Here is a 24,442-nt window from a genome sequence, read left to right on the forward strand (position 1 = left end):
TTCTTGATAGGACTGCTGATCAATGTGTACAAGTATTATTTGAAATCTTGAGTCCAGGTATTATTTGGAATTTTGAATCTTTCAACATCATTTTTTTTTCTTTCAACATCAGCTTTCCGGCCTTGCAAAGGGCTTAATCAGAGGAACATCCACCGTTCATGACAAAGTTAGAACACCAACACCAAGAGGGCACTAGTTCTCCATAGCACAAACTAAAGAGGAGAATACAAAATACCAGATAATAATTGCAGGAATTCAAAAATAAATTGAAAGTTCTTAGCTACAAAAGTTACCAGATGAAACTGTGAATTGAAAATGTCTTGAGATTGCTACTTGCAATGATAACATAACGTAACATAAATAAGTAACAACATTTAGCTTAACTTTTTTGTTGACCGAACTTGACACAGTGGAACGAAGCACATCCAACCTGTTCTGTCTTTTGAGGTTACAGGGAAAAGAAATTTTCCTTGTACAAACCATAGGAAGCAAGGAAGCACTTACTAATGCAAATAATTGTGATTTTCTATGTTTGTTGCGAAATTGGTAGGCTATGAACTATGAGCACTACAGCACAGATGTAAAAATTGCTACTAATTGTATATTTACACACACCGAAAACAAAACATTGAATAAACAAGTGATTACTTCATTAATTTGATGTAGAGCAACTGTCAATCTTAATCACCCTTGTATTGTATGAACCACAAGAATTACATTTGTGGTAAAGCCAGTGGAAGCGAGATTTGCCCTTTTTGCCACAGTCATTACATAGGATATCCTGGAATTATCATAGAGTAAGTAATTAGTTTAGTATCATGCAAGGCGAGTAAAGATAGTCTTTTGTTACCTGACATCGATCCCGGTACTCTTCAGGAAGTTGTTCAGCAGCCAACAAGGCATCAAGCATGCCAAAGTACACCTGAACAAGTACACAAGTACTTCTAGTTAGAATAAATGAAGAATAATGCAGAATAATATGTCGTCAAGCATGCCCTAGCAAACATTTGTGTAGTTTCAACTGTCATGTTAAGCACTTGTAATAGGAGGTTCAGCTGTGTCCTCATGTCATATGACCTGATAGAACTAATAGGAGGTTCAGCTGTGTCCTTATGTAGTTATTACGCATATGACCTGATAGAACTCTGCCTATGGTTGCATGCTACTAAATCCTTTCCATCAAATGGCCCCAAATGGAAGAGGAATGTCGTATTTGCTTAGCTAAATTTTGATTTATCACATATGAAACGTGAATCTCTACCAATCTACCAGATGATTTGGGGCTAAGTTGTCGCTTTGAAATGATGAAGAGCATATTTAAGACCACATGCTTTGTAGAACAAAGAAGCAATTAGAATGTTACTCAGATGCAGTGAAAAATGAGCAACCATTCTTGCACTGTTTTGAACTAGTTGATACTGCAGGTAAAGATGCAATATCACAATATCAGAACACCTTTAGGAAGTGTGTTAGAATTAGTTGATACAACAATCAGAAAGAGGATAAGCATAAAATGCTTACATATCAAATGGGTGAAAATTTAAGAAACTAAAAGTATATAAACCTTGATATACAAGAAGAAAATTGCGGGAGTAGGGTGGGCATTGTTGTAGAAAATATTGCAGCAATAATTGCAGATCCTGATTGGACCCAAGATTGTTTGTGGGATTTAGGATGAAGGCAGGTTCAAATCAGCTAGATCGTTCAAACCAATTGTAGGATGGGTTTATTTCAAACAACTAGAAATCAAATAAAAATCGGCCATGATTGAATCAGCCAGGATCAATTGAAATTAAGATGATATTCATTCAGGCTGCTATAATCAACTTGGGATTAGTCATTGATTCTTTTTTTGAAAGGAAAAGAGAACATAGTATTAGATTACAGCGTCAGAATAAAATTGCGCTACCAAAGAATTAGCAATATTCCAGAAGAAGGGAAATGTGTGTGATCTCTAGCAAGTTTATGTGCTACAAAATTGAGATCTCTAGGAATATGGGAGAGATTAACAACCTCAAGAGCATCAACTAGAGACAAAAAGTCCCCCAAGAGATTCCCAAGGAACCAGGGAATAGGTGTAATTCCCTTGGCAAAATGTTGGATTTTGATGATCAGTAAAAAGACAAATTTTCAAGATTGTGGTTGATCTGAAATGGAATCAGTTACACAACTCATGTTGGAAAGGCTGAATGAGTCAGTAACAGAATGCTAGAGAAATTGATAATGTTATAGGTGCCAGTTTAGATGATGAAATCAAATAGGAATTCTGGAAAAGTGTGGAAATTATCATTAGAAAAATGCTAGTAAGTGATGAACTTTTGCATTTAGGAGGATTCAATGGTCATATAGAAAAATTACATGGAAATTTTCAGGGTCTACATTGAAGTCAGGGATTCAAGGTTAGAATGAAGCAATGTATAGAATTCTTAACTGTCACATCTTACCATCTAATTGTCAACACACATTTTTTTATTGGGCAGAACATTTGATTACTTGGAAGCAGACAAAAATATAGTGTTACTCTGGCATGGCGATTATCTTATTTAAAATAAGGACTCATATATTGACATGCAACAAATAACTTAAAGATTCCAGAACTCCAGCTGAATTAGCTATGAATTTAGCTTCACAATTGAATAAAAACATTAGAGAATGAAACTTCTAGAGAATGTTATATGTTGTAAAAGAAAGAAATTAATGCTATCTGACAATAAATCATTTTTATTATAGCATCTGACAACACAAAAAGGGTAACAATGATGGCATGCATACAAGTTGATTCAAATGCATGCTGTGCTCATGCACACACATCTCACAACCAGAAACCAAATTCGCCATTAATTCTATTACAGTGATGTGAAATTAAAGGCATTATGAATCATCAAAGGATCATATCCAGCTTTTAGTTCACTCTTCTTTTTTTCATGAACATACTTATAATTCACAATGAAACCCTCAAAAAGACCTATAATGCAAATGCAATAGAACTTTGCTCAATCATGGAAAACATGATGTTATCTTACAGCCATGTCTCCCAAGGATTTGCTACAAATCGGACAGGTGTAATGGCTGCAGGTGTACGCCTAGACAAAAATAACGAGAAAATTGCTGGTTATCAATCAAGTTCCTGAATCAAAGACATGCAAGACAACAACATAGCTAATAAAAATCCTCAAAAGAAAAAAATGACAGGAATACGAACATACTTGGAAGCATGCTGAATGCATGAAATGTCCACAGGGTAGAGCTCTTACAGCTGCACTTGATGTAAATAAAAAATCACAACAAATCGGACAGTTTGTCTCTAGACCTTTCTCCCGGCATTCATGCTCCTTCAATTTCATTCCCAAGCAACAATTGCAAGTCATACAATGAAAAAAATCTGTGCCAAGCCCTTTTCCAACACGACACAGGTTACAAAACGGGCAGTGGTAGACGCTTCTGAAATACAGAAATTACAGCATTAGCTACTTGAAACATATACATTTGTTTATTATAAAATTTGGTTTTCAAATCTTTAATATATGTGAATGTTATTTTCATGTTTGGCTGAATCAACAGATTATGCTATATGTTAATAGGTGACGAGTGATGCTGGGGTTTTCACATTGAGAATTGTGAAGGAAATTATTGCAGCAAGATCAAAATTGTACCAGCATCATGTTTCAGGTTTGTTCTAGCAGAAGTCACTTAATAGCATCTACAAATTGGTATTTTATCAATACACAGTCAATCTAGGAAACATAGTTCTGCAAAGAGAGAGAGAGAGAGAGAGAGAGATCAATTTCTGCCAGAAATAGACAGTAGTCAACAGGGATTTAAATCTCAGTCTAATACTGGTTTCTGCGACCATTTGGACCCATATGATATCAGTATATTAAGCAGTGTACTGATCTGTACTACTAGGTATAATAAAAATCAATTGCTGACTAGCAACCTATATGGTCTGGTCTGGTACCGACCTAGGTCAGACCAGTAAATCAGTATTTGATCCCTTAGTTGTGTATAGGACGTTTCTGTTTCTCTCTGAGGAACTTTAAAGTTCAAATCATACAGCAAAATGTTGCTATGCAGTGGTTTAGTATCTGAATTAATACATTCACCTAAAAGATTATTTTTTTATATATGCATAGATAAAATGTCTATATGCTCAAGATGGATGCAAAAAATAATAAATGATTCTTCAGCAATAGGCATAAGAAGTCAAATAGAACTTATAGAAATTCAACCAAGGAATAGTAAAGAAAAAATAAAATATGGGGCATTTACTTTTCCTGATACCAAATTATGCTACTAAGAGTACAGTATTGAGCATCAACCTCTCATCATCAAAAAATTTGCAGATATTGCAATAGTACTTTGCCATCAAGAATCCATCACAGGAAGGTGTCTTGCAACATGTGCCAACTGGTTGAACTTTCAAACAACGCATACACATCATTTCAGTTGTTGCTTTTCTGCGAAGGACAAGAAAGGATGATCAATAAAGAACCAAATTTTGGCATTATAATACATTGCAATGTCAACGTTATAGCTAAGGAATCCAAAACTGTTAGTCCTCCAAATAGCAACACCATAACAGGATGTGCATTCCACCATTTGAAAACTTCAACAAAAATCCTTGCATATATATACACACACACATATATATGTATATATACATGTATATAAATTATATATATGTATGTATACATGTATATAAATTATATATATGTATGTATACATGTATATATACATATATATGTATATATATATACATATATATATATAAATTCACATACATATACATATACATATACATATATATGTTCCTAGCGGATTCTAAGCTTGGGGTTGATCTCTTTAGGGGATCGGCCTTCTTGGAACTCTATAGGGATTCCCTCCTCCAAGTTGCTGCTCAAAGGTTGCTAAAAAGATTCATCTATTACTTATGAAAAGATGATGAATACATGTAAGGCTTCTAAACCCCAACTCCTAATAGGACTCATACTCAAGACTCCTACTTCTAACCAACTCCTAATAAGACTCCTACTCTAAGAAGCAACCTCCCAACTAACCCTAACCCTAGCCGGCCTCTTCATCTCTTTAATAAGGGTCGGCTAGGTAGGTTTTACATGAATGCCCCTTTCAATAAAATTCAATTAGGACTCTCCTAGCTAGAGTCCTAACAACATATATATACATATACATATGTATATACACACACACACCCTTTTACTAGTTGAAAAATGCCCGGGACACCATAAAGCAAAAGGTTTTATCAGCCACTACAAACAGCTACACACTTAAAAAGTCAAACATGATCTAGCATGGCATACATAGGGGTCTAAAGATCGCACATAAAAAATAAGTCAAGGATGTATATGGCTCTTAAGCAAGTTTCAACCTTCTGGCATAGGGCACAGTTTCTAAAGACAACCTTGTGGCCCACATGTTGATTGGTGCAAGCTGGAGAGCCCAAGTGGACAATGTCCTATATGGAACAAAACACAACCCTCGATCCACATACAATCCAATTGTAACAATCATCATGAGCGAAGATGAACCAACAGCCAATAGAGATAGGACCAAACAAGGTTTCAAATTTCGATCATACATCTAGTTTTTACCATTCCAACAAGTATCAGCATCGAAACATATAGCTTGATATTGGAACAAAATCATTCTTCTATGTTTTATTTGTTATTTTATTCAATGAAATCAGATGGTCAAACCAATGTATTGCTAGTTCAATAGGTTATTATTGAAACAGTTATCAAAATGAGATTTAAATCATTGGTGCCAATGTTTTCAAAAATAGAACTAGCCATACTGCCAAGTACTGACTATAACATATTATATATCATACAAGTAAATATAGAAGCACGGCAAAGGGTTGCACAGTGCTAATGTGTGAACATGAACCAAAATTGTATGGCATACATTGATATGCAAGGAATTCAATTTTGGGTATTAGACCAATATAGGCCGGTCCATTGTCGGACCGATACAGATCCACTCCATGCTGGTACCATCAAATGGTATGGCGGCATATACTGCAGTACCATTTGCTGGTTTGAGGGAGGGAGCAGGGTAGAGGTAGAAGGAAGAAGAAGATGAAAGAAGGAAGAAAAAGGAAGGTAAGGAGGAGAAGAGGACGTGGAGGAGGAGCTGAAGGAGGAAAGGAGAAGATGTACCAGGTAACCGTGGATGAGGATGGCGACAGGCAGCGATGGACGGGCGGTGATGGGCAGTGTGTGAGGGGCTGACGTGGTGAGAGATTCTCGAGAACTGTGATGTGTGAGAACTGAGAAGTGATTTTTCTATGGGGAATCTTAGGTGCTCCATGCAATAATAAAATGTACATAAGAACTTAGCCTTAATGAAGGCTTGCACAAAATCCATTGTATCAACATTTTTAGCAAATCAATTTGGTTATATAAATTTCTACAAACAAATTAACAAATAATTAACATGGAATGATGGAACTAGAGCCAAGCACAGTTTCATGACAAATTATACATGGAAAAATCTTTTTAGCATAATTAAAGATGATACCTGTCCATTGAATGATCACTGACTTTGTCATGGCAAAATCTGCACGTGAACAACTTGTTACAACATGCAGCGAGGAGTTTGCAGTTCCTCTTGTAATGCTCGCAGCCAAAGATTTGTTTCTCTGGATCCCGAAAGGATGGAGAGCATCCAGGTACATCTTCTCCATCCAAAGCTTCCTTAGTTCTGTCCTGAGGTAGTTTCTGCTGAGCAGCTATCCAACGACTGCAATGTCCAACCAGAAGTTGCTGACTTAAATGTACCGACATTAGCATGATAAGTAGCTCAAAAAACACAAACCTTGTCATTAAGTTTTGTATAAGATAAGCCTTTCTTCGTGGATCAAGCGTCAAGTCTCGTGAAACCTTTCGTATCTCTGATTCCAGCTCATTCTGGTTCATCCTAAATATATCTTTCCAACCAGGTTTGAACATCTGGTCACTTTGCTCGATACTTTCTTCGTAATCAACCCCTAAGTGGATGCAACAATAAATTATTTATATGGGGACAAAATCAGCATAGGCCTAGGGGCATAATTTCCACAACATTAAGAACCATAGAAAGTACAAATAGCAAAAGATATGATTAAATAAAAGACCTTTCTGAAAACTAGAACTCCCTGTTGCATCTGTAGAAAATGAGGAAGTGTCCTTCCACCACTCATTTAGCCAATCATTAAACATGGTATTCTTGGTTGCCTGCTTCCATGTATCCATCATCTTATTCTGTTCCTCTTGACTGAGAGCAGAAGTTACCCATGGTAACATTGATTGGAGGACCTCTGCACCTGTTGTTCCTATTATTCGTCCAACAATCTTATCTTGCTCATCCACTGAAAAATGTTTGTCAAACAATGGCCATAATTCAAGCTCTTCTCTGAAGACATGATTATCAAGAGTAACTCGTAGAGATTTGCACATTCCTTGAAGCTTGGTCACAAGCTCATTATACTTTTTTGTCCGATCAATTACATGAAGAGAAGGGCAGGACTTACTTCCACTTGCAACATCTTTATTGTTTTTCGTTCCCAAGCTATCATGCATTTGTGAAAGCTCAGCAAGTACTTCTGAAATATCGTTAAATAGCTTTTCTTCCTGTTTGTGGTCAAGGGTGTATGAATGACTCACGTTATGAAGAGTTTCTCTTGATTCTAAAGCCGGGAAAACAATGTCATCCTCAGCATTACTATGAGCTCTATATAGACCCCACAATAAGCGAAATCTTCCACTAAACTGCCGAAGAACGATTTCATCATAAGGTATAAGGTTTCCTGATTCATCATCCAAATACTTCACATCTTTGCTTATGGCCTTATGAAATTTAAATATGTTGTCGATTGGCCTCAAAGTGGTCTCTCTACTATATGAATTCAATTCCATCTCTGAAATAAAGAGACTGGATTTTAAGTAAGGAACAGACGGATTGTAATATGAGAAAAGCAAGGACTTCGATGCCTCAGGTGAGCTTAATCCAGTGTAACTGTTAGCGACTGCTAGCCCTGGCACACAGCAGGGCTTTTGGCTAGTTGACATGCCTTCAAATTCATCACTTTCTAGACTATTATTCTTGCCAGAATTTCCATATGATTCTGTGAAGTTGCTTCGTTTAACAGGCCTAGCAATGTTCTCACCTTCCAGAACTTCTATGTCTTTCTTATAACCAACTAGACTAGCATATGCACAGAAATCTTTACTGCAATCTTCTTCTGATTCAGTATTGTCTTCTAAAGGAAAGCAGCTGAATGCTTTTGAAGTGAAGCATATGAACTTGCCAGAACTGGTAATAGCATTGCTCCTACCCTTGCATGCCCAACCAGAGAAAAGTGTGACAAGTCCATCTTCAGATGGCGAGGCTGTGTCATAAAACATAAATTTTATATGGCCTTCAAAGAGTGCAGTAAAATGCAGCAAAAAGTACGAGTACAGATACACACGAGAATAACCCAACCTGCTAGATGCATATTCTGGAGAAATGAATTTGCCTCCTTATCGCTTAAGTTTGCAACAAACCATGGCAGAACACGCTCTAACAATTTCAAGGGCATAACACACAAACCTCTAAAAAGCAGCTTCCGCTGCTTCTCAGGAGAAAAATGCATCCTGACAAGAGGAAGAACCTAAAGAGAACAATAATACATATTCTCAGACACTCATAAAAGACAACCACAATGTTCATGTTGTCAGTATCAGCCTACCTCAGCTTCCTCACTTTGGAAATGTTTCTGAATAGTATCCATTATTTGATCAGCATGTGACTGCAACTCAGAATAGAATTCTACAGAAGTAGAAGTGGCCGCTGCACTCTGGATTTCTTCAATTAAGCACCTAAACTTGTTGAACTGAATTTTTTCATTTGCATGCTCCTGCAAAAGGGATTCCGTTCCATCCAATACTGCCGGAAATATTACCTGGTCCTCAGCATAACTGCATGTGCAAAAATGACTACTCGTCAATAGATACAAGGCACTAAGTCAAAGAATCACGGTAAACGTATGTAGAATTCCTAGATCACTGTTGTCTCATTTTGTAACTCATCGTCTCAAATGCAGTTCCTGTTCTTATTGTGAAAGCATTGATCCAACTTGTTATATGAAAATTATGATATATTCAGACTTTCTATAAATCACAGTCCGCTTCCTTGGAATGGTTAATGTTTAAATTTTGTTCTATAACTATATCAAAAATGCTCAGGCAGCTAACTAAAATCCAAGCAACAGGTCTTAACCAAAATTCAAATGAATTTTCTCTGCTACTATTCAACAAAAAGTCTTAAAAGAATTTTCTTACCTATGAAAGATGCATATATCGGCAATGAATTGAAGCCTTGTGTTAAAGGCAGTCAAATCCAAAAAATCTCCAGAAAGTTGTATTTTTCTTGCACTTTCTGCTATATCATTCAATTCTTTTCTAATAGCATTATGCCAATGCAATATCTCATCTATTGGATACAACCCAAGATCAAAACCTTCGCTGTCCGATTCTTTGTGTTTTCTCTTCCCAGTCATGGAAAGATCAGAAACACAGGCATACTTCTCAGTGTGAACAATAGACCTGCCAGGTGCAGAACTCTGTGATAGAAAATCATCAACATGACTTTGCCCAATGTTGGCCATACCTTTGTCTTCTATCCAAGTGAATATGACCTGTAATTACAAATAATGTATATATATATATATTAATATAATATAAAAGAAGCTTTAGTTGAATGAATCTTGATTTAAAGACAAAGGAATCCTGCATGAAGAGAAACATTACCTGCTTAAGAAGCTTTTCCTTTGGTAATATCTTGCTTAAACAGTTGATCATATCCTGGTGTTCATCGGACGAAATAGAAAATGAAAGCCAGGGAAGGAACTTCATCATCATATCCACAGGGATGCTACACAAAAACTCCCAGACCAGATCAGCCTGTTCTTTAAATGAATACTTGTCTATAAGCAAGGGGAAGACCTGTACGACCATCAACTATTAGCCACAGCTTACATTTAGCAGAAAATATCATGTCGTAATGGGATTTGAAGAAAGAGCACAAAAATGTTGCAATTTTATGTAGACATTTACTAACAATTTGTTGGTAAGACAAATCCATGAAACATCTCACTACCGAATCAGCTTAAGTGACAAATCAGAACCACCATCCAACAACAGAAGTAGTCAAAACTTGGCTTCTACCTTGATCTGTAAGAGGTTTTTACCAAAACACTACTAAAAGCAGGCAACTTTTTTGGTTTCTTTCTATGAAGAAAGCAAATTGGACTCCTAGGTCCAGAAATAATGGTAGATTTGGACTTTTTTGTATAATTCAACTCACAAATTCATTTTTTTATAGTTGAATGCAACAAAGACAAGACTAAGATTATGTAAATGAGATTGTCAATGAGGACTAAGTAAAGATGACACTAAAGAGATTTCAAAGGGAATGCTTGACTGCATAGTGTAAAATTTACTAATCAGGCAAACACTGTTGTCCTGCATCCTTACTATCCATAGTTAATTCTTTATAATCTTTTCCTGCATCTGTTGTCCCAGACCATATAAAACTAACTAATCATTTTATATTATATATTTCTCAACATTTGAATGATACTGGCCTCCAGAATCCAAATAAAGAGATGACACACTGTCACGAACGGTCGTCGCGCACTCGCAACAACTTCGTTCAACGAACCGTTCGTCGCTTTTGCATGCTTGAACAGAGACATGGCAGCCTGTTTTGCCTTGATTTTGTGTGTTTTGTTTATAAAAATACATGTTCGAACAGGTTGCAGTGCTGCAGTGCGACCGCTCACCGTGCCGGGCCAAAAAGCCCTAAAATGGCTCCGTTTTCGCATACCGCGGTGTCACAGACTTAGCTGGTTTTGCCTAAGTCGTGCGGCACCCTTGCGTGTCCGTCCGCAAAGGTCAGCCTCCCCGAAGTCTCCCATTGTCCCTTAGGACCAACAAAAGAGAGAACGGGTTAGAGAGAACGCCTCAATCGGGATCCACAAGCAAACATCTCTGAAAAACACTTCATAGACAATGCAAATTACAAACAAATTTTACAAGCTCTGAACAGTTGCACAACAAAGGGTAAAATGGTCCATTACGGACCGAAAATCTCTCACACGTGTCCACATGACACAACCTTTATTTACAAGCCTAAAAAGGCCACCAACCTAACTAAAATGGGACTATTAAGCCTTCGGTCGTCCCTCTACATGCTGTACAAGGCATGAACATACCAAAAGACACGGACATACATAAGCATTACATCAAACATCTTGTTTAGAAGTTTGACCGTGACATTCTCCCCCACTTATTCCTTCGACGTCCTCGTTGAAGCCTTTGTCGACACTACAACTCCTCGCCTTTGCTGAGTCTTCAATCTTCTGCTCCAGCTACAATGCGCCTCTTGGCTCCCAACTGCTCTTCGCTGCTGTTTTTTGAGTAGTCGAACCTTTGATCCGCCATGCTGCTTCAACTCGCTAATGACTCTAACTCTAGTATGGGGTTGGCCGAGTTATATTGATCCCTGTTGGTTCCTGCGGATCCTCCAAATGAAGGAAAAGACCATTCTTACTGCGCTAGTCTCTCAAATGCCTCATGCTGCTTGAACTGGGTGGATGCTTGTTGGAGCTTTAACGAGCATCGTCTCGCAAACTTTTGAAGTTTTGGGTCCTTCCTGTGAGGTCCATCCCACATATTCCTCCCTCTAGAGAGCCGGGACTTATCCCTCCTGGATAACTGTCCCGTTTGAGCAACATCTCTCTTCATTTCGGAGACCACCATCCCCTTGGACTACTCCGATCTGCTGAACAAACTGTGCATTGTTCTGCCTCCTACAAATGCACTTGCTAGATTGTGACTCCACGTCAATACAACCCCCGCTGCACCACTCAAGGCCTAGCAACATGCTGAACTCGTTGCACACTTCAGCCTCCCACGGACGTATCCTTCACATGCCGAAGAAAAAGTTTCAATGCTCCATGGCACCGAGTTTCGGTCGCCTTGGGATGGCCACGAACATTCCATCGTCCGCATACAAGCCCATGTATGAGTACCAAATTCTTCGAGCTAGCAATTCCCCTCACCTCGCTTGCCTTGAGCTTCATCAAGTATGGTTGTCAACATTGAGTCGTAGCTCAAACTCAGTCATCCCAACCTTTGTGCGCTCCTCATTCTTCCAAGCTTGTCTGTTCTCGTGGTGCCTCTTGCGCGAAGGGTTGACCATTCCTCTGAATGCCAATGTCAGATGCCCGCTCCTCTGAGTGACTCCTTTTCCCTACATCTCCATGCCCGTTTTCCCCCAAACGGTCGCGCGTGTGCTGACTGCTCTCAACGCAGCCCCGCTAGGTCTCCCATGTTTGCATGCTAAGTGTTTCTATGAGTGCTTGTCCCGCTCTGATACCATCTGTCACAGACTTAACTGGTTTTGCCTAAGTCGTGCGGCACAACCTTTATTTACAAGCTTAAAGAGGCCACTAACCTAACTAAAATGGAACCATTAAGCCTTCGGCCGTCCCTCTACATGCTGTACAAGGCATGAACATACCAAAAGACACATACATACATAAGCATTACATCAAACATCTTGTTTAGAAGTTTGTCCGTGACAGCGGGTTGTTTTCTGCAGCCCGCTGCAGTGCTCAAAACATCAGCCATCTCAGCACCCTAGAACCCACCGGGTGGCACAGGGCTGGATGGGGCTTCGGTATATTGTCGGACGTTGATCATTCTTCACAAGTTCACACGTTTTCTTGACGAGAACTTGCCTTCGCGCCCGGCACCCGGTGAGCAGCTGTTTGTGGACTTGCAGCTGTTCGTTCAGCCTTCCAAAGTCCTTGTTTTCCTCCTTTCTCTCTTTTCTCTTGTGCACTCAAGGTGCTTGCTGAATTGCTTGTAAAGCTTCCCTCTTCGCGAGATGCCGGGACTTGTCCGTCGCTCGTTTTCAATCTAATCAACTTTCTGTTTTACAGGTCCTTCGGGACCTGTACGAGGTTGCAACTAGGCTGAAACTTTACGGACGCATATGTCGCAAGGGCGCCTCATGACTTAGGCAATCCCAGCTAAGTTCGAGAAGTTGGCACAAGGGTGCGTCGCGACTTAGGCAACTCAAGCTAAGTTCGCGTCTTTGCCACAAGGGTGCCTCACGACTTAGGCAATTTTAGCTAAGTCCGTGATAGTTCATCGCTTTTGCATGCTTGTACAGAGACATGGCAACCTGTTTTGCCTTGGTTTTGTGTGCTTTTACTTGTAAAAATGCAAATTCGAACAGGTTGCAGTGCTACAGTGCGACCGCTCACCGCGCAAGGCCAAAAAACCCCAAAATGGCTTTGTTTTCGCGTGTCGCGAGCTGTTTTCTGCAGACCCCTGCAGCACCCAAAACATCAGCCATCTCAGCACCCTGGAACCCCCGGGGTGGCACAGGGCTGGATGGGGCTTCGCTATATTGTCGGGTATTGAAAAATCTTCACAAGTTCACACGTTAACTTGATGGGAACTTGCCTTCACGCCCGGCACTCGGTGAGCAGTTGTTTGTGGACTTGCAACTGTTCGTTCTACCTTCTAAAGTCCTTGTTTTCTCCTTCCTCTCTTTTCTCTCTTGCACTCAAGGTGCTTGCTGAATTGCTTGTAAAGCTTCCCCTTTCCACGAGACATCGGGACTTGTCTGTCGCTCGTTTTTCGAACTAATCAACTTTCTCTTTTACAGGTCCTTCGGGACCAGAGTGAGGTTACAAACTAGCTGACCCTTTGCGGACGTATAACGCAAGGGCACGTCACGACTTAGGCAATCCCAGCTAAGTCCAAGAAGTTAGCGCAAGGGTGCTTCGCGACTTAGGCAACTCAAGAAAAGTTCGCAACTTGGCCGCAATGGTGCCTCACGACCGGCAATTCCAGCTAAGTCCGTGACATTATGGTATCAGAGCGGGCAAGCAATTCGAGCAAGCAGCGAAGAAACTTCGCAATCTCGCAATGGCAAAGCATCGTGGCAAATCGAGCAAGACGGGGCAAGCCGGACCCTTGCCCCAAGCAGCCGCAGGTGGGCTGCAAGTGCAAACTCGCTCTCATGTTGTTGGAGCCGCTCAAGAGGAGCATGGCAACGAACATGATGAGCGAGAAGTTGGCTACTCTCCGCGAGCGGAGGAGGCACAATCTGGAGCACCAACCGAGAAAAAGAGCCATAAGGAGAGGCTCACAGCGGTGGAAACCCGCTTGGATGTTCTTGAAGCGAGCTTGGAGGAACTTTACCATAGCCAAAGAAGGCTTCTTAGGGTAGAGAGCTCGTAAGAAGCTGAATCCCGAATCGACAAGGTGGAGGCCCTAGTCGATCGACTGTCGGACGACACCAAAGACTCCGTGCAACATCTGCACGAAGTCGTGGCGGAACTCACTTCCAAAGCGACAATGCTCACAAGGGCACTAAATGCGGGAGGGAGCAACACCCGCGTTGCGCCGCCACAAAACTTTAGGGCACCTGAGCCGCATTGTTATGGGGGTGCCAGAGATGCTAAAGAGCTCGAGAATTCCTTGTTCGACATGGAACAATACTTTCGAGCTACGAGGCCTGATTCTGAAAAAACCAAAGTTTTGATAGCAACCATGTATTTGAAATGGGGATGCAAAACTTTGGTGGCGAACCCGTTGGGAGGAGATCCAACAAGGTCGGTGTCGGGTGGACACATGGGAGGACTTAAAGCGAGAGTTGAGAACTCAGTTTCTACCTGAGAACACCGAGTTCGTCGCAAGGAGGAAACTAAGATAACTCTGCCAAAGTACTTTCATTCGAAACTACGTGAAGCAATTTTCTGCACTAATGCTGGACATACAAGACATGTCCGAAAAGGATAAGCTATCCAGCTTCCTCGATGGTTTGAAGTCATGGGCTCAACAAAAATTGCATCGAAGGAATGTCACCGATGTGATCGGGGCAATTGCTACCGCAGAAAGGCTCACCGACTTTGTTTCCTTTGAAGACCCAGGAAAAAGGAAACAATCTTCAGGAAATTGCCCTCCAAAATATTCTCGAGAGAAGGAGCCCGGAGGCGAACAAAGGAAGAAGAGTTCCCACAAAGGGCCAAACTCAAAAGGCAAGGCCTCGAAACCTGACGGATGCTTCTTGTGCGGAGAGCCGCACATGGTGAGGGAGTGCCCAAAAAAATAAGCACTCAATGCTTTAACAACTTCCATCCATCCCTCCAAATCAGACAAGGGCAAAGTCGTCGCCCTCAATTCAAGCAGTTCAGAACCTAACAGCGACGATAAAGAGTCGCAAGGTCCCCGAATGAGAGCAATACGTTTGTTAAATGCATTGCGAGGTCAAGTGGGGAAGAACATCAAAGCAAAGCCATTGAAAGCAGGGAGTAGCGAGATGATGTATGTAGACATTAAGCTCAATGGCCAAACAACCCGTGCAATGGTGGACACGGGCGCAACCCATAACTTTATTGTCGATCGAGAAGCAAAGCGACTTGGGCTAATCTTGGAGAAGAACCCAAGCCAGATGAAGGTCGTGAACTAAGAGGCCAAGCGGGTCTCCGGGTTGGCAAAGGGAGTCCCCATCAAGATCGAAACATGAAGCGAGAGCACGAACATAATGGCGATACCATTGGAAGACTTCCAAGTGATTCTTGGAATAGAGTTCATGCAGGCAGCAAAGTTGGTGCCAATGTCGTTCCTAAACTCCCTATGTATAATGGGAGGTGACGACCCCTGTTTGGTTCCCGTCTCTCAGAGAGGAACCAAGGACCCCAATAGATATCGACAGTACAACTGATGAAAGGGGTACGAAAAGGTGAATTAACATCCGTGACTGCTATGAAACTAGAGCCACTCGACGAGAAGGCCATTCATAAACCTGCTGTGGTGGCGAACGTTCTGAAGGAGTTCATAAACGTTATGCCACCCGAGTTGTCGAAGACTCTGCCGCAACGTAGAGGCGTAGATCACCATATCGAGTTGGAGCCAGGAGTGAAGCCTCCAGCGAGACAACCCTACCGCATGCCCCTTCTAGAGTTGGCAGAGCTCAAAAAGCAATTAGGTGAACTGCTAAGCGGTGGTCTCATCCGCAATTCTAAAGCACCCTTCGGAGCTCCAGTTATATTCTAAAAGAAACAAGATGGGAGCCTCCGACTATGCGTCGATTATCGAGCCCTCAACAAAGTGACGATGAAGAACAAGTATCTCATCCCACTCGTCGCGGACTTGTTCGACCAATTGGGCAAAGCCAAGTATTTCTCCAAACTTGACATCCGGTCAGGGTACTGGCAGGTGCGCATTGCTGAAGGCGACGAAGCGAAGACTACGTATGTGACCAGGTATGGAGCGTTTGAGTTCTTAGTGATGATGCCTTTCGGCTTCACCAACGCTCTAGCCACGTTCTGCACTCTAATGAACCAACTATTCAAGGAGTATTTGGATAAGTTTGTGGTCGTCTACTTGAACGATATCATCGTCTACAGCCAAACGCTCGAGGAGCATGTCAAGCACCTTTGAACAATTTACAAGGTTCTCAGGGAGAACACTTTGTTCATAAAAAGGGAGAAGTGCTACTTTGCTCAAACGGAGATCTTATTCTTGGGGCATCGAATCGGTGATGGCTGCGTTCGGATGGACAAATTAAAGGTGCAAGCTATTGCGAAATGACAAACTCCAAAGAAGGTGCCAAAGCTGAGATCCTTCCTTGGTTTCGTCAACTACTATTAATGCTTCATAACGGGGTATTCGAAGCGTGAAACTCCACTGACGGAGTTGCTGAAGGAGCAGCCTTGGAGGTGGTCTGATAAATGTGAAGCTGCATTCCAAGATCTGAAAGCTGTTGTGTTGGAAAAACAGGTGCTTAAATTGCCGGACTACGGGGAGCCCTTCGAAGTCCATACAGATGTGTTAGGACTCTAGCTAGGAGAGTCCTAATTGAGAGGGACATTCATGTAAAACCTACCTAAGTCGACCCCTATTAAAGAGGTGAAGAGGCCGACTAGGGTTAGGAGGTTGTTTCTTAGAGATGAATTAGGAGTTGTAAAGGAATAGGAGCCTTGAGTAGAAGTCCTATTAGGAGTTGGTTAGAAGTAGGAGTCTTGAGTAGGAGTCCTATTAGGAGTTAGGGTTTAGAAACCCTATAAAGAACCATGTATTCCTCCTCTTTTGATAAGCAATAGATGAATCTTTTCTGCAGCCTTTGAGCAGCAACTTGGAGGGAGGAACCCCTATAGAGTTCCAAGGAGGTCGATCCCCTAAAGAGATCAACCCTAAGTTTAGAATCTGCAAGGGTTCTAACACCTGGTATCAGAGCAGCGTTCTTGGCATCTCGCTGCCCTTCCATAGCCATCCATCAGCCCTCCACAGCCGCCAAAGCAATTCCCACAATTGCTTAAAAGATCGTCGCCAAATTCCACCATCATCTCCACCACCGCGGATCATCCTTTGATCTCCCCGTGAATTGCAACAGGTTCTGGTTTCCTACTTTACTGCTGCTGCAATTTAGTTATACCTATCTGAAAATCCAAAAAAAAAAAAAAAAAATTATTCCTATATTGCTGCATAAACTTTTAGTTATAAAGTTTTCATCTCTACAACGAAAGATACATTGCAGAATTTCAGCCGCATAGCATTGTTTGTTTGATCTTGATACTATATTTTCTCTGTCGAAACCTCTACAAAATTTTCTTGATTAAATTGGAAATCCTTGTTGTCATATAAACTAAGATATTACTGTCAATTCCCTCCTCAAATCTCTCAAATTTTTTGTGGAGATTTCGTCAAGAAACCGTTGTTTCTTCGACGACAATTCTGTTCTTACAAGACAACACAATTCTGCAGCAAACTTTCACTGATTTCTATCAAACCTTTGCTGCCATCCACCACAGATCGAAAACTTTCATCCACAGCCCTAAAACTCCACAAAACCACACCCTCAAACTGCACCCAAAAAAGCCACAAAACAAACCTAAACCGCAGCCTACATCTACCAATCCACCAACCCTTTCAACCATCACTTCTCTCAACCTATACATGCCTTTAACCCGTCAACAAAAGAGAGATCTTAACATCACAGATTTGGAGTCATATACTATGGCATTTGAGGAGGCAATCAATACTAAATTTGAAGCCTTCGAGGCACGAATGGAAGATAAGATTCGGACTCTCCTTACCGAATTCAGTTTGGGCCGACCACCAAGCCCGAAGAAATCACATCAAGGAGAGAGCTCTAACCAATTACATCATGCCCAAAGAGATGACTTCCAAGAGAGGGGAGGCTCTATGACCGACCCCAACTATTCGCGCATGAGAGTGGACTTCCCTAGATGGGAAGAAGGAGACCCAATTGGTTGGATCTCGTGCGCCGAGCGATATTTTCGGTACCATAAAACTGCGGATGCATCCATGGTGGAAATTGCAGCTATACATCTTGAAGGGGATGTCATACAGTGGTTTGACTGGTTTGAACACACTTATGGAGTCCTTTCATGATGACAATTCAAAGAAGAACTGCTGAACCGCTTCGGACCAACTTATTACGAGAATATTGATGGACAACTAGCAAAGATCCGACAAACCTCCACCATTCAGGAGTACCAAACCAGGTTTGAAAGGTTATTTAATCAAACTCGTGATTGGTCTGAAAAACAGCTATTGGGGACCTTTATTGAGGGCTTAAAGCCGGAGATCCGGGGGGAAGTTAAGACGCGACAACCATACACGCTTATGGCAGCCATCTCTTTCGCTTGACATCAAGAGGAGCAATTGAACCATGAAGCTCAGAGGACTAGGGTCGCTCCTCAACCAGTAATATTGAAGCCCTCAGCCCCCCCTACTATCGACCAAGTCCCTACACCAAAGAGGTTAACAAGAGAAGAGCTTCGGGAGCGATATGCGAAGGGGTTATGTTGGCATTGTGACGAGCCGTGGAGCCGTGAGCATCGCTGTAGTAAAGGAAGACTTCTTATGATTGAACCAATAGAAGAAGAGGTCATTGAACATCCAGAAGAGAGCCTTGAACATGAAGAAGAAAATGCAGAAGAAGAGCCACAACCGACCGAAGTTACAGTACATACACTAGCCGACTACTCAAACCCGCAAACGATGAAAGTTAGAGGCCTTCTCAAACAATAACCGATCACTGTTCTCATCGACATGGGCAGTACTAATAACTTTCTAAACAGTAAGGTTACTATCCAGATGGCCTTACCTATCGAGAATTGCAACAGGTTTGACGTTAAGGTCGCCGATGGATGGATTTTGAAGTATGATTGTAGGCGCCCACAAGTGAAATTGTTGCTGATTATGAGGCCTTACCAAGAGATAATTGCATATTTCTTCCTTCTCCCTCTTGATGATCATGAGGCCATGCTCATAATTAAATGGTTGACGACATTATGTGATATTTCTTAGAATTTTATGCAACTAATTATGAAATTTTACAGTAAGGAGAAACAGGTGATACTGAACGGGAAACGTGGGGGCGACGTAACGACGATTTGCATACAACAAATGGAGAAGGTTTTGCATAAAGCATGCAGTAGATTTTTGGTACAACTTGAGCAGCAAACTAAGGGAGAGCCAATAGAATTTGAAGATCCAAACCTACTTCCTTTGTTTGCTGAATTTTCAGATATATTTGACGAACCATACAACCTACCTCTTACCTGTCGGCATGATCATTATATAACGATTCTTTCAAGCAAACCTCCAGCAAATACTCGACCATATCAATATCTACATCTCCAGAAGGATGAAATAGAAAGGATTGTAAAAGAGATGCTCGAAACAGGAGTTATTCGGCCAAGTTGCAACCTCTACTCTTCACCGGTGCTACTTGTACGCAAGAAGGACGGAACATGGCGAATATGCGTTGATTACCGAACTCTCAATGGCATAACCATCAAGGACAAATATCTTATTCCAATAGCAGATGAATTGCTAGATGAAAGGGAGCACAAATCTTCACAAAGTTGGACCTTTGATCCGGGTATCATCAAATATGAGTGTGCGTAGAAGACATACCGAAAACCACCTTTTGAACACACAACAATCACTACGAATTTTTGCTTTCTTCAACAGAAGGTGGAATATCTTGGGCATATCATATCATGTAACTTCGTTCAACGAACCATTCGTCGCTTTTGCATGCTTGCACAGAGACATGGCACCCTGTTTTGCCTTGGTTTTGTGTGCTTTTGCTCGTAAAATTACATGTTCGAACAGGTCACCGCGCCAGGCCAAAAAGCCGCAAAATGGCTCCGTTTTCGTGTGCCACGGGCTATTTTTTGCAGACCGCTGCAGCACCCAAAACGTCAGTCATCTCAGCACCCTGGAACCCCCTGGGTGGCACAGGACTGGATGGGGCTTCGGTGTATTATCGGGCGTTAAAAAATCTTCACAAGTTCGAACGTTAACTTGACGGGAACTTGCCTTCGCGCCCAGCACCCGATGAGTAGTTGTTTGTGGACTTGTAACTGTTCGTTCTACCTTCTAAAGTCCTTGTTTTCTCCTTCCTCTCTTTTATCTCTTGCACTCAAGGTGCTTGCTGAATTGCTTGTAAAGCTTCCCCTTTCCGCGAGACGTCGGGACTTGTCTGTCGCTCGTTCTTCGAACTAATCAACTTTCTCTTTTACAAGTCCTTCGGGACCTGAGTGAGGTTGCAAACTAGCTGACTCTTTGCGGACGCATAACGCAAGGGCGCGTCACAACTTAGGCAATCCTAACTAAGTCCGAGAAGTTGGCGCAAGGGTGCTTCGCAACTTAGGCAACTCAAGCTAAGTTCGCGACTTGGCTGCAAGGGTGCCTCACGGCTTAGGCAATTCCAGCTAAGTCCGTGACAACACGACGTGTCACCTTAGTTTATAGATAATATATTATATTAAAGCATCATCAATCTCCATGTTTCCACAACTCCCCAAGTACTTCAATAATCTTAGCTGTCAAATTTTTGCTTCTAATCAACTGTATTTTACCACAGACCACTAAGTTGAATATATACTTCTAGATCACACAACTGTGGATTTAATATTGATGTCTTGCATTATTTTAAATAGATATTCACATTTAAAGGCACTAAACACTTGCACTATGCAATAACAAACTCAAAAATGCTTATTCTATGTGCGGTTCAATCCCCAAGAACAAACTTGGTATGCATGAAAAGGAGGATAATTCTATATCAAAGAAAAATTGATAATATGAGACCACACAATTGCCAAAAATCTCAGTTCTCTTTAACCTAGGGAAAGAAGCTATTTCAGGTATATCATCGAACCATTTGTATTTGATGTTGGTTCCAAATCATGTAAAAATATGCTGATTGGCGATTTTGGCTTCAAATTGCACAAAAACTGTAAAATGAAGCCACCTATAGAGTGCATCAATGTACTGCATGTCAAGACCATGAAATTGGTTCATGTTGGTCACAGTCAACAATATTTGAACAGTAAATTTATAGCAAAGAAATTGAAAGGAGAAAGCCAATGGCCTCATTATTTTAAATTTACATGCATAAACACCTTCCACAAATGACCATCATCTGACCAAATTTCTCAGAATGGCTTTCACTGCAGTTGGAAGATCAAGTGGCTCAGGGCGAAAACATAAAACCAGTCATCTTTCTTACAAGTTACAATACTACAATTCTGTCCTTCCATTAGAACATCTATTAGGTTTTTGTGATCTGCCATGTTTATAGAATATTTTTTGGTCCAGTTGTACGAGTTTCATGATGTGACCAATAGTCATAATAGGTACATTAAAGAGCTTGTTATATTTTATTTTTTGATGATTTTCAGAAAGGAAAAAAGAAATTTTTCCATGGAAGAACATATTCTAGCAATAATGCTACGAAAACATGATGATCTCATTGTTGCTGGATGTATCCTGTGACTATTACCATAATGGTTCAACTGAAATAAAAAATCATGGAACCGAAGACAAATATCTCTCAATTACTTACTTTATAACACTATCGAATACAAGAAAAAGCTTCCTAATGCTAAACTTCATAAATTTAAACATCTATGTGTCTGAGGTGTTAATAATTATAACCAAGTCAAGAACTTTGTCTGTTAAATTCTTGTTAAACTGTAAGTAAATTTGTAGAAGTTCAATAAATTGCTAGTGTTGACCATGTTCAAGAAAAATTGATAAAACAATTTGCTTTGTTATAAAAAAAATCTAAAGAAGAAAATCTCAGTAACACAGACCTGCTCTTCTTCCTTAGACATATGCTGGCTAAGTGATGTTTTTATGACTCCAATGTGGGAAGCCAGTTCTCTTAGGAAATGATCCTCTGAAACAAATGCTTGCTTTTCTTCCTTAGGCATATGATGGCTAAATGATGTTATTGCTGCAATACGAACAGCAAGTTCTCTCCGAAGAGATTCCTCATTTGTCACATGTGATACCAACAGGATAAACACATAATAGAAGAGATGGCTCTCCCCTTTATGCTCGAGAGAATATGTTCTAGCCACATTCTTGACACGTACATCGAGAGCTGGAAAGATGACCTAAAATATAGATAAAAACATGTTACATCATATCAGCCTTCTTCAAAATTACCATTATTGAGAATAGATATTTATCATGTATTTATTAAGTAAAATACAAGTAATTTCTAAGAAGGAGATTTTGGAATCCAACAAATATTCCAATTGACACCCAATTCATATCAAGGATTAAATCTCGATCAGATATCAGTTTCAGTAATCTACCAAACCAGTGTGGCACTAGCACACCAACTCCAAGCAATAAATACCTACCCATATCGTATTGTATCAATTAAAAAATGATAAAAATAATACTATTGACCATTACCAGATCATAGTCCTTGATTGAATTGGTAAGCCAAGGTCTATACATACCAAATGGATAGGTATGTTAATCCAGGCTTTAGATATCTCAAGTTAGGTTATAAATAAAGATTAAACAAATAAGAATAATTCCTTCTATATCCAAATAATAGCAACCAACAATCTTGCAAAAGGTTAAAAAGAAACTCCAAAATTTTCCAAAATGGACCTAAGAATAGTCACTTAACATGAATTTCAACTTCTTGAAACAGGAGCTTTACGAGATGCAATGCACAATGCATTTTTGCCTTTTCTCTTAAGAGAAGAATCATGTAAAGAATGACATGTAAGGTCTCTTAGGCATCTGTAGCATCAAAGCAACGTAAAATCATCTAGGCCCTCACTATTGCCATGATCTTGAAAATATGTTTCAACTTTCAACTACCATAGAGATAAAACAATCAGCCTAGGAGTCTTAGCAATAGGCTAGTTATTACAGGTATGGCAGTAACAAACATGAGAAAGAAGGTTGCATCCAAGGTTTCAAATACTAGTCATATCAGTACATGATTGGTATATACTTGTCAACCAAGTACTGGTGTCGAAACATATAGCTCGACACTAGTGTGTATCGATCTATTTTTCATTGTTTTATGTTTTTTAATTATTTCATTCAATGATACTTGATGGTACAGGTTGGTCTATTTGTAGAGTATCGGTCAACAGGTTATGGAGACCAATATCATACTAATATTCAAATCCTTCATCACATTTAGCAAGCACAAACACGGACATGGTACATGGCTTATCTTCAAGAATGACATGAGGTAACATAGGGACAAACAACTAGTAAGTATATAGTTTATAGCAAGGTATGCAATATCGTACCATACCGGAGTTTCGACGTTCGTTCGAAACGGTACGATATTGAATACCGAGCGGTATACCGTTCGGTATACCACTCGGTATATATATATATATATATATATGTATATATATGTATATATATATAATTCGGCGACGTCACCTCTCTCTTCTCTTAGGTGGGGCGACGTAGCCTCGTTTATATATATATATATATATATATATATATATATATATATATATATATTTATTTATTTATTTATTTATTTATTTATTTATTTATTTATTTATTTATTTATTTATTTATTTATTTATTTATTTATAAATATTCTTATAAAAGGCGACGTCGCTAAAAAAGGTGACGTGACGTCACCTTTTATAAAAATATTTATATATAAATATTTATATATATTAATATATATATATATATTAATATATATATTAATATATATATATATATACTTTTTTTTTTTTTTGTTCCGTCTGGTAACGGGCGGTCCGTGTACCGATCAGTTGACAGACCGGTACGTACCGGGCGGTATTATTCGAAATTGAATACCTTGGTTTATAGTACAATATAGTTTATATTTTATATACTTTATACAATGATAATCTTAAATATGAAGATGTATTTCATACGATATGCATTCTTTTTATATATATGTTACAAGAAGCATAAAAATCTAAAATCCAATCAGAAAATACCTCAAATACATCACACATAATAATTTAAAAAGGTCAAGGTACACATCATCCATGTTTGACATCTGGATTCTATATGTAAATAGT

At 40.0% G+C, this 24,442-nt stretch overlaps 1 protein-coding gene across 1 annotated transcript in view; it reads right to left on the reverse strand.

Moving 5' to 3' along the window:
* Positions 1-309: 309 nt before the first annotated feature.
* Positions 310-24,442, reverse strand: part of LOC103974394 (zinc finger protein BRUTUS) — a 29,972-nt gene continuing 5,839 nt past the window's right edge. The window contains exons 2-14 of the mRNA XM_009389210.3: positions 22,202-22,507; positions 9,789-9,983; positions 9,321-9,676; positions 8,729-8,957; positions 8,482-8,650; positions 7,133-8,386; positions 6,835-7,006; positions 6,538-6,759; positions 4,320-4,457; positions 3,207-3,441; positions 3,024-3,083; positions 851-922; positions 310-781 (exon numbers count right to left, since the gene is read on the reverse strand). Coding sequence (XP_009387485.2) covers positions 653-781; positions 851-922; positions 3,024-3,083; positions 3,207-3,441; positions 4,320-4,457; positions 6,538-6,759; positions 6,835-7,006; positions 7,133-8,386; positions 8,482-8,650; positions 8,729-8,957; positions 9,321-9,676; positions 9,789-9,983; positions 22,202-22,507 — 3,537 coding nt within the window. The 3' untranslated portion in view covers positions 310-652. The remainder of the gene's footprint in view (positions 782-850; positions 923-3,023; positions 3,084-3,206; positions 3,442-4,319; positions 4,458-6,537; positions 6,760-6,834; positions 7,007-7,132; positions 8,387-8,481; positions 8,651-8,728; positions 8,958-9,320; positions 9,677-9,788; positions 9,984-22,201; positions 22,508-24,442) is intronic.

This window comes from Musa acuminata, chromosome BXJ3-11 (genome assembly GCF_036884655.1).
Source record: "Musa acuminata AAA Group cultivar baxijiao chromosome BXJ3-11, Cavendish_Baxijiao_AAA, whole genome shotgun sequence".
NCBI lineage: Eukaryota > Viridiplantae > Streptophyta > Magnoliopsida > Zingiberales > Musaceae > Musa > Musa acuminata.